Genomic DNA, 13,216 nt, shown 5'->3' with positions numbered 1-13,216 from the left:
ACGGTTACGGGATTGAATTGAATGTCTTGAGCTCACTCACACACTCGCGTGCCCACAGGCCTCTGATATATGCAACTTATAAAACCGTGACGACCGAGAGGAAACCGTCGTTAGTGCAATTAGCTTGGTGGGCCAATGATTCTGTATTGGATTGATAGCTTCTTAGACTTCCACTTTAGATCATTTCATTGGAGTTGAATTGGTACGAGCCGCGTTCGCTGGGAGAGAAAACGGAAAAGGTCTGGTTACAAATAATACACTCACTTCTCCTGAGCGGCTAATGTACACCGGAGACATTCTAGTGTGTGTGTGTGTGTGTGTGTGTCCACTGGCAATAACAAATGTTAACGAAAGCAACTGTGCTTTGAGATGTGTGGCTGTATGGACATTTAAAATGCAAGGCTGTCATGTATTGGTGCAGCCACAAAGCATCTGTTGCACCATCGAAATAAACTGCGTTTTTAATGTTGTAAAACGTGAAAAATGGGGGCGGCACGACTTCAAATCATATCAGAAATGTGGCCGCCGGAATATGTTTACGTCCGAGGAAACACACACATGCTGGAACACACACTGCAAACACTCTCTTTCTCCTTGCTGTTACTAAGATCATGTCCACAGGCTGAGCACCGAACCCAACAAAGTCTAACAGGAAATTTCATTTATTTAAGCCCCCGGCTGTAACAATAATCGATCTACAGATGTTCTCGCTGCAGCCTTTACTGCACTGCAGTCACTCCGCCACTACACAAATAATGCACGTTACACACGCGGTGAAGCGTCTTGCATAGCAGCGTTACACTGTAAATGCTCTCCACAATATTCCCTGTATAGTTAACAGCCATAGTTGTTTCGCCCCAGTCCAGGCTTGTACAAGAAAGTCTCACGACACGGAAACGGATTCAGATTCATCACAGACTCAGTCAGTCAGTGATTGAGTGTCACCGTCCGTGGTGCGTGAACAAAGCACATAGTGTGCCGCGTTCAGAGAAGCTAACACGCCATGTAGCAACACAAGATGCTGCCACTCGAGACGTGACGGCACACCGTGTGTCCACTTCACACACCTCAGGTTGACTAAACATTCAGGGGGAACGCACCCATTTAAGGCCGTCTGAATGTTGTTTTCTCAGAATATGTGAAGAATGTGGCTGTTTGGAAATGACTCTTTCTCTCTAACTTTCTCTCTCTTTCCCTTGAATTCTAATGAGCTTGGCTGTGACCCTCTCACTCCCTCCTTTATCTTGCAGAGGGGTCATCTCAACTTTTCTCCGTTCGGTGCGGGGGCCGCCCTCTAAAGCAGCGAGGGAGGGGGGCAGGGGGGTTCACTGGAAGCCCGGTTGACATGTAGGGCTGTGGTGAGTGTATGTCATTCCTCGCTGCTCTCCACCCCTAATAGCAGTGTTTTTCATAGAGCCAGTGTGGTATGCTCAAAGAAAAGAGGGGGGACCTCAGAAGAACAGAGTTCCCGGTAATACCCCACCCAAAGTCTATTATTGGAGTTTGTAGAGTGGCTTTGTAGAATGTGTTTGTTTGCTCCCTCACGGAGAATGGAGGCTGTGGTGATTTTAAATGAAATGCAGTCACAATTGGTTCCAAATTCCCTCTTACCTGTAGTGTACCTGTCATTTTGGTGTGAGTTGCCTTGGTTAGGAGTTATCAGCCGGAGAGATGCCTGCCTTCTCTTGAATATAATAACACTGCACACGGCCCACATAATACAGAGACTTTGTAATATCTTGAGAACCGGGACATTGCTGTTGACTCTTTTTTTTTTTTAGTGTGCTTTGAGCTCAACAAGCGGAGTGCAATTTAATCCTATTATATTGGAGAGAAGGCAGACACCTCTACGGCTGATATCTCCTAAAATAAGCAACTCACACCAAAACTATCTAGATTGAAAAGCACCACAGGTGATTTGGTGACCTGTCACTTTAAGGCGGGAAAATGCTAATGTTTTAATCCAAATATAAACATATTGTGGGCCTTTTAAAAACACTGCTATCGCTCGCTTGCTCCCCTTGATTACTGTTCTCTTTGTCCTTAAACCACTGGTCTGGAATCAGATTAGCTATCTGCCCTTTCTTCTGTCGGGGAAGAAAAGTCTGATCCTAGAATCAGTGACGGAGCTGTTTGTTCACCACCAACACTTCTTCTTTTTTTATCCCTCATTTCTGAAAGGAAACTGCAGCTCTTGGGGCTAGTGAGACTCTCTGCATCTGTATAGCTGCTCACCATCACTGCCAAAACATATTCTAATCACACTTTGAAATATTAAGTTCATACAATACATTTTCCTTCTCATTTGAGCCTACCAGGGGTGCACATGATCAGACAGCATATCCATACAATCAGAATTAGAATACTTGATGTACTTGAAATGATATAGCTGCAGTTGAGTTAGGAAGAAAGAAAAGAAAGAAAGACAATAAAAGTGCATCCACTCAGGTTTGAGGCCTGTTAAATGTACCAGCTATATGAGATATAGGATACGTGGATGATTCATTTGGCAACAGCAGGTGCTTAAATGTGCTTTCATTTATTGTAATTGAATCCACTACAAAACTGACAACATCTCTTCAGTTGAATGGTTAATGCCTCCTTTTGTGTGGATTTCAAGACACTTCTGGTGGGATTAAAGAAAGCATATTTCTCCCATTAGAATTTTTTTTTTTTTTATTCGTTTTCTTTTCTTTTTTTTCCCCCACTTCAGGCAGCAACGTGATAGGCAGCATTTTACAGGACCATTTTCAAGGTTGCAAGTGCTGTGGAAAGAAAGAAACCCAAGAAATAAGGGTTTTTGAAAATGATCTGCCAAGAGTTTCTACATTTGAGTTGACATTGCTTTTGTTCAAAATAAAAAAATGACAGAAAATGAGTTAAAAAAGGCAATATTTTGGCTTCCCTAAGGTGACAGGTGACTGGTGTTGATCAGTTAAGTAAATGCATCTCATAGTGGACAGCAGGCATCCTTGTTTCCTTTGACGCTCCCCTTGGATTAGCATAATGTTAATACACATGCAAATGAGCACGCACACCAACACTGATGGATTTTACTACCAACAGACACTCAACAAAGGAGGGCTGCAGTTTTCATTGTTGCTTATTCATCTGCTGGGATTTTTAAGTTGCTGAATCCATTTTTATACCTTTCAAAAATCGCCTTCCACATTCTTTGCCATCACTTGTGTGACATATTGCTAAGAGTTGTACAACCTCAGAAATGACTCCAGGGCTTCATCCCCATGTGTCCGATATTATCTCTGGGTAAGAACTGTGAACGTGTGGCTTCTCACTGTTACCACTGAACTTATGAAAGGGAGACACTTTCGTCTTGATTCCTCACTTGGCTAATCTGGTGCGTTGTCTGGAACAGGTTCATTACCATGAGTTCATTCAAGAGATGGGAACAACTCTGTGACCCAGAATGCCTTTCAATTAGCTGCATTCCAGACCGTGTTTATGCAGGATTAGCAGATCTAATGGGATAAATGAAAAGGAAAGGATGAAGGAAGAAGAGGAGGGGGGCGGACAACTCTGTTAGGAATGAATGGACTGGCTTGTTTTGGTTCCTGTAGTTAGTAGTCAACAGCAGTCTATACTAATCATGCAAAGGATAGGCAGACCGTCTGCCTGCTAAATGATTGGATGGACATAAATATTCTTTCCTTTTCCCTTCAGAGGATCTAGGCAGAAGTTATGATGTCTAAAGTGGGAGAAGGACTGCGGCACATGTTTGCTAGTCAGAATAATAACAGTGAGGATGAGAAGGACAGACAGGGAGCCTTGGTGTCTCCGCATGAACCCCCCTTGTTTGCCAGGGTTCAAGCCTACGTGTAAATAAAGGTGTCCTGCTAGTTTCTCTGAAATCCCCCTCGGCACCCAACCCATCCGGGGAAATTTCCAGGAATTAATGGGCTCAATGAGAAGACATACAAGCATGCACTGTATGTGTGTGTGTGTGTGTGTGTGTGTGTGTGTGTGTCTGTGGAGAAGCTCACAGGATATGGTCACAAACAGTAATAGTTTGGATTGACCTCCAGACTTCCGACATACAATCCGTTTCCGTTAACATATTGGATATGGGGGATGGAGGAATGGAGTCTGGGGGTCAAAAATGTTTTGTTTTGGCTACTTTATGAAATTGTTCCAGCAATTTAATAGTTATTCTCTCATATTAGTTTTGGAAGGTGAGATATTTTTAGGGAAGGTAAGGTAGGAAAGGTAGGTGTTTAGACAGGAAAATAGCCCCGTGGGTTTTTAAATGCAAGGGGCTGCCGTTATGGAGGTGAGTTGTTTCAGGTTCCAGTGAGACGACATTTTAAAAAGTCCAATCTGTGTCACAGATTCTTTAGTTGATGCTTAACAAAGCACTGCAAATGATTGATTTGATTAGCCGAGGCAGCCCCTTGCTGAATGAAACAATCTGTAAAAGCTGAGCTGGGTTCAGCTTTTTTGCGGGATGACCCACCGGCGCTCTCTGAACATGGCCTAAATCTACCGACTCAACCTTTCTGCAGAAGTCATCACTTTTTATCGGCTGTGGTTGATGTAGAGGCATTATGTCTAAGGCTTGTCTGCCCATATGTACGTATGTTCGGATCTATGTCCAGCCGGTCCGTTCTAGTAAATGCGGTATCTCCGGAAGACTGAAGGAATTTATTAGACTCTGATCAGCTTCTGGTGCTGTCCCATGGTCTGGCCTGTTTCCATTAATGAGATATCTCAGAAACACCTTGAGGGAGCTGTCCATGCTCTTTTGTATACTTCTGGTCTGGGGCAGTCTTTAATGGTTAGGGCTATGGTTTGAATTAAAGGAGATCTTAAGGCTACAGGATACAATGAATCCCTTCTGCAACACTTTGAGGAAGCCCCTGTCCTGTCCACCAAGACATGCTTTTTCCGAATTTGGTGTGGAAGAACTAGTCTGGCCTGAAGAAACTCTGAATGAGAGCAAATCCCTGCAACCAGGTTCCAAGAAGTTGTTAAAGCAGTATATTATTGCCTGTGGTTTTGAAGTGAGATGTTCCAACAGTCACACGTTAGTGTGATGTTCGAATGCCCGCATACTTGAGAGAGTTGCAAGCATTGGGGGTAAATGAAATTACTCAACGTAGCAACGCGATCTTACCGTGACACTCTGACGATGATTATTATAATGATTTATATTTTCAGGCATCAAGGCTGCAAACTATTAATCTCTCAAAATGTTCTTCTGTCAGAATTATTGGATTGTCAAAACTGTATTTGATGTTTATTGCATCAGTGTGTGTGTGTGTGTGTGTGTGTGTGTGTGTGTGTGTGTGTGTGTGTGTGTGTGTCAGTACAGTCATGCATTGCAGAAGGACACAGTGTTCCTACTTGTCTACTGTTCCAGTAGCTGGTGTTCCTGGCTGGCGCCAGTGCAGAGAATAGCCTGGCAGGGAGGTGTAAATTATGGATTAGTTCACTGAGTATTGTGCCTGTGCAGGCGATCAATGTGTGCGTGTGTTTGAGTGCATGTGCATATGGACACACATGTGTGCGGTTTTCCAGATCCTGGCTACGTGTGTATTTCAAAGTATGTAATGTGTGTGTGTGCGTGTGTTTGTGTACTATGGTATGGTCTGTGTGGAATGCATCACTAAATGTACTGTATGGCAATATGCGGAGAAAATGTAGAATTGTATGTACTGCTAACTTGATTTATCTCACAGCTCCAACTCCAGCAGAGATGAAAAGCAGAGGGAAAGGAACTGTGATTACAGCATGAATTCAAGTTTTAATCAGGATGTTAAAAGATAGGACTGACAAAAAATCAAAAATGAATTGATTCTACTTGATTCTACTGCAGCTTATTCCCCTGGGGGTTCATTGTTGTCCCAAACTATTGCAACACATAATTGAATCACCCCATTGCACTGGATGTTCCTTCGTAATGAACTCAGGCACTCTAGTTTATGTCATTGAGTTTGACTCAATCCCACATCCACAGCTGTTATACTCACGAGTGCAACACATGTTTGTGAATCCACAGCTGAAAATGTACCATTTACCTTCTGTTTACAGTTCAGAAAATGTTTTTTTTCAGTAGGAACCAATGGGGTTAGGGCTGATTGCTATGGCAGTGTAGGGAGGTCATGAAGCACACAATAAGAAACGTATACAGTATAGTAATACCTGTCCTTGAGATAAGGTAGGAACCTGTTTTTTTGCACTTCAACAGAGCCATCAACAGCCACCATCACAACCTCCAGCTCCTAATCTGGTCTTGACCATTAGGGCTCGCTCCTGTTGCCGGTATTACTGACTGAGGCAGATTGGAATTCCTGTGTGATTGATTTACTCGGGTGTTGACTGGCAGATGACAGACGATGTGCTTTGCACGGAACGATGTGTGCACCCGTGTGCATTGTGACCCGAGTGCCTCCGAGCAAGAACAAGAGCCACTCAAGTCGCTCGCTGTACAAAGTTCCCCAGTGTAATTCACCAGACCCCCTGTGAGATGATGTGTGGAGGGTCCAGAGAGAGAATATGGAAATGAGTCACTGTTAGACTTGTCAATCAGAGAAGGGATCCCCTCCCCCCCCCCCCGGTGTTTTCTATCAACCGTCTCATGAGATGGCTCGGTGCCAGCTCCAGATTCATCCCCGTGATGTTTATTAGAATGATTCATGAGGAAAACCTGTCCTACTTTCAGAAGAGAAGCCCACCCAGGTGATCACTGCCTCTTTCAAGATGATTGATCAGACAAAACTATCCCATTATTTCTTGCTCTGTGGCTTGATGGTATATTTTAAATATCTTTGCCTGTTTTAGGATGCTTTTTCCCTGACAATGAGATCCTTTTTTATTTTATAAAACGGCTGCTCGTCATTCATGCTCCTCCTCTCCCTACCGCCTCCAATCACACCCTGGTCATTTCAGCTTTCTGTCATCTACTTGTCAACCCATTCAGGACAAAGTCGGTACTGTGTGTGTGATTTGAACGTGTTCTCGCCTCTCCCCTCCCCTCAAGGTGTTCCAGCGCTTACGTCTGTCCACCGGGGATGAGAGCGCCGCCCTTGCGGAGCTTCTGCGATGGCGGCGAGCGCAGTCTGAGAGGCGGGGTGACTGGAAGCACCGTCCACCTCAGTCCCCGACCCTGCCCCCCACGCTGCTCTGGACCAACAGGAAGGCCTCTCCTTGACAGAGGCCGTGCTATGCAGTCACATGTATTGGCTATGAAGTTCCTCCATTCTCTTTTTTTATGTGGACCAAGTAACCTCGAAACCCAGGGGCGAGGTTGAAGCTCCGAGCCCCAAAGCGTGAGCCTCGTCCCTGGGCTGAAGGTCCCGCCTCGGCGCCTTTTGACCTCGACTGTGGAGGATTCGCCCAACCCAAAAATGTGATACAATGTAACACTGACCAGTGTTATCTATGACAAACACGCGGAATAGAGACACAGTAGAGGTCCACCTGGAGATGTTTTTTGTTATTAACAAAAAGAGATTATTATTTATTTTCCGTTCATCAGAGACTAAACGTATGACGTCCGTCAAAGGGAGGCGGATTTAAAGAGCAGTGTTTTCATAGTAGTCAGATATTAAATAGCCATTTAGTCTGCATCTTGTTGTCCTGCTGCACACAAAGAAGCTCCTTCCCATGACGTGGTGCTGGTTTTACTTGACGTGCAGTCCCGTGATTTCCCCATGTATGCTTCTGTGCATGCCCCCCCCAGAGTCTCAGACCTCTCTGAAGTTTACAAGTCAAGCCGACGCTTTAATACACCTCCAGTTTTTAGCATCAGTGTACTGGCTCAGACACGGGGACCTTTTCAGGTACAGCTCCCAACTAGCCTCCTACGTTTTGGCTCTTAAGTGCTACTGCAGGCCCTGGCAACAGGCGACCAGGGGTCAGGCTAACCTCAGTAATATCCCATGGTGCACTTCTCTTCCCCATTGTTACCACCAGCCTTGGAGGAACAAAAACCTCTGGCCAAAATGCAACCTACTGCACTAACCTTTACTAGGAAAAGAGGAGGAACAAAACAACCCTGCTTTGATTAAGTTATCACGGTGAAGCTAAATTAGCGTAGCTTTAGCTGCCAGGTATAAAGTTTATGTTGTGAACATGAACTCTGTGCCAAAGTAGAGACGACTTGTGAAGGACACGTCTAAAATAAGAAGTGTAGTTATAAAAAACGGTGTACACATGTAATCCCCCTACATTGACGTGGACAGACTCACACAAATGACCAAATCTTCGGTGGTGATTCAACGTGTGAACAGAAGGCAAAAAGAGGAGGAAAAAAAAAAAACAGCGGACACTCATCAGCACCTGAACGGTTTGACGGTGTTCGGCGTTGTTCGGGAGACTGTGCAGGGCTCAGGAAACTCGCACAGATGAACTCGGTTATTGTACAGATTCCTCCACTGCGGCTGCGTCCGCCCAGGCGCCCATGAACCTCCACGATCTCCGCCCCCCCTCCCTTTTGACCCCGGACAACCAGACCCCTTTCACCCACTTGGTCTTTGACCCCTCCCCCCACCTTCCCTTAATGGATCAAACCGGCTCTACGGGTGTTTCCATGGCGACCGCTTTGTAAATAGTGACCAGTGTTGTATGTTGTAGCTCGTACTATGGCGGAAAAAAGCACAGAGGTTGAACTGAAAGATGAGGAAGAGATGAGATAATACTGTCTATGATGGTGAAACGGAGATTCGAGAATGTCTTGGGTTAGATGCAATGAATGAAGAAGAGAAGAGGTTTATTTTAAAATGTGAATATCTTTTTTCCCCCTTTTTTTTCCAGAATGATTGTCTATGTCTATGAAATTCTTTATACTCTATTTAATATTATTTGTTCTGTTCCCTCTTGACCCCGTCGTTCTGTTCCTATGATGCAAGGCAGATGTTTTGGATTGTATATGGATGTTTTATTGCACAATGTTTATGTGGTGTCGTGTTGACTTCTGTAATGGGCTGGGTGTGTCTCAACAAGCCGTTTGATCTTCGGCGATCGGTCGGGATTGTCAGAGCCGCAAAGTATCAATAGCTCTAATTGATTTCTCATTCCCACTGATCACCCACAATGTGTCTGATTGATTCAGCCTTATGAATTAGCAGGCCCATCACCGGATCGATCTCAGCTGCTGTCGGTGCACCAAGGTGCACAAATATTCAAGAGGAATTATAGGGGATCACTGATATTCACAAGAGACGGCAAATCAGCAGAGCTGCATTTTTTTTGACTGACTGGCTGAATGTATAAAAGCAAAGTTGTTTTTTTGTTTTTTTCACTGCCTGTGTATCTTATTACTGGAAACATGCGGCTGTATCTAAACGGTGTACCCGACTCCTCAATGTTGATTATTGTATGCAGAATTTATGTGTGCAGTCCTTTTTTTTTTCTTTTTTTAAAGCAAGTTAATCGTGATGCAGCATTTTTGATAAGGTATTGATTTGCTCTGCGAGTCACACCTGCCGTGCTGCGATCTGGGGTTGCATGAGTAGTACAGTGCTGCACTGCAGAGCTTTGTCAAACATTTAACATCATAGTATGGTTCCTCTCATTCAGGCAAGGACTCGAGCCCGTCTGTGATCAAGCAAAAGAGAAAAGGAACCGAGATTAAGCTACTCAACCGTGACAATGCCAATGATAGAGAATTTATAGCCTCTGTATTGGACCTCCATTATGATCAGGGTTCTGGTTAGTCAGTGTCCATCACGGTTTTGTGTATTACCATGGTAACCGAAATCATGAAATGAGGAGATTAATTGTTTTTTTTAATTGTCTTTTCAAAGCACATCAGTGCTTTATACCTTGCATGACCACATGTTGGGCCTGGCCCTTTATAACGTGCTCATGCTGAAAAGTCTAAAGTGAAGAACTGCTTCCCACTGCACTGTGAATCATTGTCCCCACCCCCCCCGTCTCTCATCCAAACACTTCATCCATTCACTTCCTCCTTTAACTGGACCGATCTGCCTACGTATCGGCTCCATCATCACGATCCCCGATGACCAAGCTCAGTCTGTCGTAAGCATTACCGAACTCCGGCAGCCCGATTACTGCCAGTAAAAAAAATCCTCTGCTCTGAGATCAGCTCTCTGGTGCTACAGCCAGTGTCGAGTGGCCATTTTATTGTCCCCAGTCCATGTATAGTTGTTCAGAGACACGAACCTTTTAGCACCTACACAGGGGTATTTCACTGCCTTTCATAGTGTTGTTTTTTATTTTATTGTAGTCTTTCTTTTGTACATGACATACAGTATATTTTAACCTGCGTACATATGTGTTTTGTGGAAAGAAAAAAAGATTGTATGTGATATTTCATAATTATCATGTTCCCAATGTTTTATAAGTACTGTACCTGTACAGCAATAAAGCACAATTGTGTCAATGCCAGTCTTGATGTGTGTCCGTGCATGTATGAGAATGCTGCATGTCACTTCCAGGACCATACAGATGGTCTTGGTTGCATCGCTTCAGATTTTGCATACCTATATTTCTGCATAGCTAAGTAAGAAAGTATGCTTTTAATTAATTTAGACGGACTAAACCTTTAAGAAGATGTGTCTTTGCCAGGCCCAATTATAATGTCAGTTTGAAGTGACATTTCCCAGGGTGAAGAGGTTGCCCCTCCAGGTATTCACTAACCTGCAGCGGTTTCTGCTCAGATTCAGGTCAAGACAAGCACAAGTCATGTCAGCTGGAACAACAACGTCTTCCCACATTAATAATCTGCTATAGTAACTTAGAGGAATGTTTCCCCTGAGCAGTAGTGACGGGAAGGCTGTGTTTGAAGTTTATGTGTCAGTGTGTGTCACGCTAAACCGTTTCTGGGGTGTGTGCTGCGTTTACTCTGAGATAATGGAGATAAATAATGATAAAAATGTTACTTTTGAGTTAAAAAAAATTCAATATATAGGCCTACATATACAATATTATAGATGTCATGCATAACCTCATAGCCTACAACCACAGTACAGTGAATTTTTTAAAAGAAAATTTGATCTTTTCTTTAATAAAATAACACATTTAGAAGGATGTGGAGTTGTACGAGTCCTAAAACCTGCAAATGAGTTTGCATTGTTAGATTCTCATTGTTAGAGATTAGATAGTGGTTTACACGAGCTTAAAAGATGTTAGAGTTTTGAATTCCCAAGCTTTTTACAAGGCGGTTGCTAACAAATTGCTAAATAAGAATACAAAACAGCATCACGGTGACCAACGGTTGTGTATTCTCACACACTTCTGATGATTATATTCACTCCAAATTTTTTTTTGAGATTTAAGATTATTCATGCCGAACTAAAGGCGGGACTATCATAAACTTTGTTGTCACAGAGCTGATTTCCTGCAATAAATTGAAAAATCCCCTTGGCTTTTTGTCAAGGCAACCATTGTGATGCTAACTTATGGGTTTGGCCTACAAAAAGGCTTCATCCCCGCCTCAGCACTGTACTGTCCTACTGTACGCACAATTACGTATTTTTCTTTTACAGAAATCCCCTTTTAAGTGTTAACAGGAACAAAGCACCACAGGAGGGTTGTTTCTGACTTCACCCCCACCACTAGAAATGGTAACAACAGGGGGAGGGGGTAAATGGCAAAGAGGTAATTTGGACCAAGCTGCCCCCTGATGCTACACCAATAAACCCCGAATCAAACACAGGTCCCCTTCCTCCCAGCCTTCCATTTAGGCCCCTAACTGTGGTCACCTTTGCTATAAATCCTCACTTTCTCTTGATTCTCTTTGGTCTCCATGACTCCCCCGGGGCCACTTTTAAGGAGCGGTTTGTGCACAGGTGTGTACTACGTCTTTAAATAGCATCTGTGTGTGTTTTAATGGTCAAGAGCAAAGCTATGAAAGATGGTGGAGATGGCGGCTGGGCTGACATCCACTTTTCCTCCCATTGACCATTCACTGAACCGCTGCTCCGAACTGCAATCGTCCAATCAGAGTCAGAATCAGAAAGGAGTTTATTGCCATTAAGTACGTTTTCACATACAAGGAATTTGCCTCGGTGTTCATTTACCAACAATAAATCAAAGTACTGCAACCAAGAACATACATAAAAAAGATGACAGCTTTAAGTACAGCTGTAGATGAACCCAAGAAGCATTGAGATCCAAACTTGGTCACATATTTTTAAGCATTTTCCAATCCTTTTCAGTCCCTTCTGTTTTTGGGGAAATAGTCAGTAGGCTAGCAATCTATAATAAAACAATATGCTTATTCTATGTCAACTAGCACATTTGAATACATTATGAAATTGAATGAATTGTTTTTAAAAATGATTCAGTGAAATGTAATATCTGGTCATAGTTAGATGTGCAGTGGTGATTGCTGGGTAAAGGCTATGTATGCTGAGGTTGTCCAGTGGCAAGTATCTATTTGTCATTTGTCGTTTTGTGAGGAAAATACAATATTCTGTCTGTCATATAATCTATCGAGACTGACAAGTTGAGCACACGTGCAATCAAATTGAGCAGGCATGCGTTCCAAACATGAGAGAAAAGAACCGGAGGAGAAGGTAGCAGAGCCCACGGTGTCTTCATAAGTAACATGATGTCACAACTACCTTTTATCACTGGTGCATACTAATGAGTCCTGGGCCACACTGAAGGACCGCTTACTCAACACATCTAATGTCTAGGGGAACAAGGTCAGTAACATAAGTGATGTATTTAGAATTAGAATGTATGTATTTACAATGAAACACTCTTATAAACTGAATTTATAAGAGAAGCAAATAAGTGGTCAGGGTCTCCAAGGGAAAAACAACAAACAACCCACCCTAGATAGAAAATGAAACTTAACTGGACTATCAAATCAAAAAAGTACCTGAGGGTTAATATGCTGGTCCACTAGGTGATGATGATCAGGTGTGAGTGATCAAGCAGGAGGAGTGTAGCAGGCAGAAGAGGCGTGGCACACTTGAAACACAAAAGGGAAGCGACTGCTCTCTTCTAAAGAGAGACTTTATACACTCCTCTCTAAAAGGTGCCATTAGCCTTTGAATGGCATCAGTAAATTACTTTGTCTTTAGCTAGCGAGGTGCTTCCTTCCAACACATTTTTGCTGAATTGTGGGGTCACAGGACCAGTACAAATAAAAATGTTGAATGTTACGCCTAAACTTAAGGACAATGCTCCTTAATGTCCAATATAAATGTATCCTTCCAATCCTCTAAAAGGGCTAACTAATTCAATGCATGTGCGTAAATTAATAAGTGTGTATTCTGTGTTA

General features: G+C 43.2%; 1 protein-coding gene across 2 annotated transcripts in view; it reads left to right on the top strand.

The window, feature by feature from the left end:
* myo16 (myosin XVI) overlaps positions 1-9,341 on the top strand; it is a 71,192-nt gene extending 61,851 nt beyond the window's left edge. Inside the window, exons 35-36 of one of the 2 annotated variants that reach the window (XR_014598092.1) lie at positions 1,251-1,358; positions 6,998-7,129. Coding sequence is in view for 1 of the 2 variants with exons in the window: in XM_084023242.1 (XP_083879368.1) it covers positions 6,998-7,168 (171 nt within the window). In the remaining variant the exon portion in view is untranslated. Of the gene's footprint in view, positions 1-1,250; positions 1,359-6,997 lie in introns of both variants that reach the window. The other variant, XM_084023242.1, reaches the window with a different exon arrangement.
* Positions 9,342-13,216: the final 3,875 nt, after the last annotated feature.

This window comes from Eutrigla gurnardus (assembly GCF_963514095.1).
Source record: "Eutrigla gurnardus genome assembly, chromosome: 12".
In the NCBI taxonomy this organism is placed as follows: Eukaryota; Metazoa; Chordata; class Actinopteri; order Perciformes; family Triglidae; genus Eutrigla; species Eutrigla gurnardus.
Note: the sequence above shows the minus strand (reverse complement) of the source record. Positions and strands in the feature narration are given on the sequence as shown.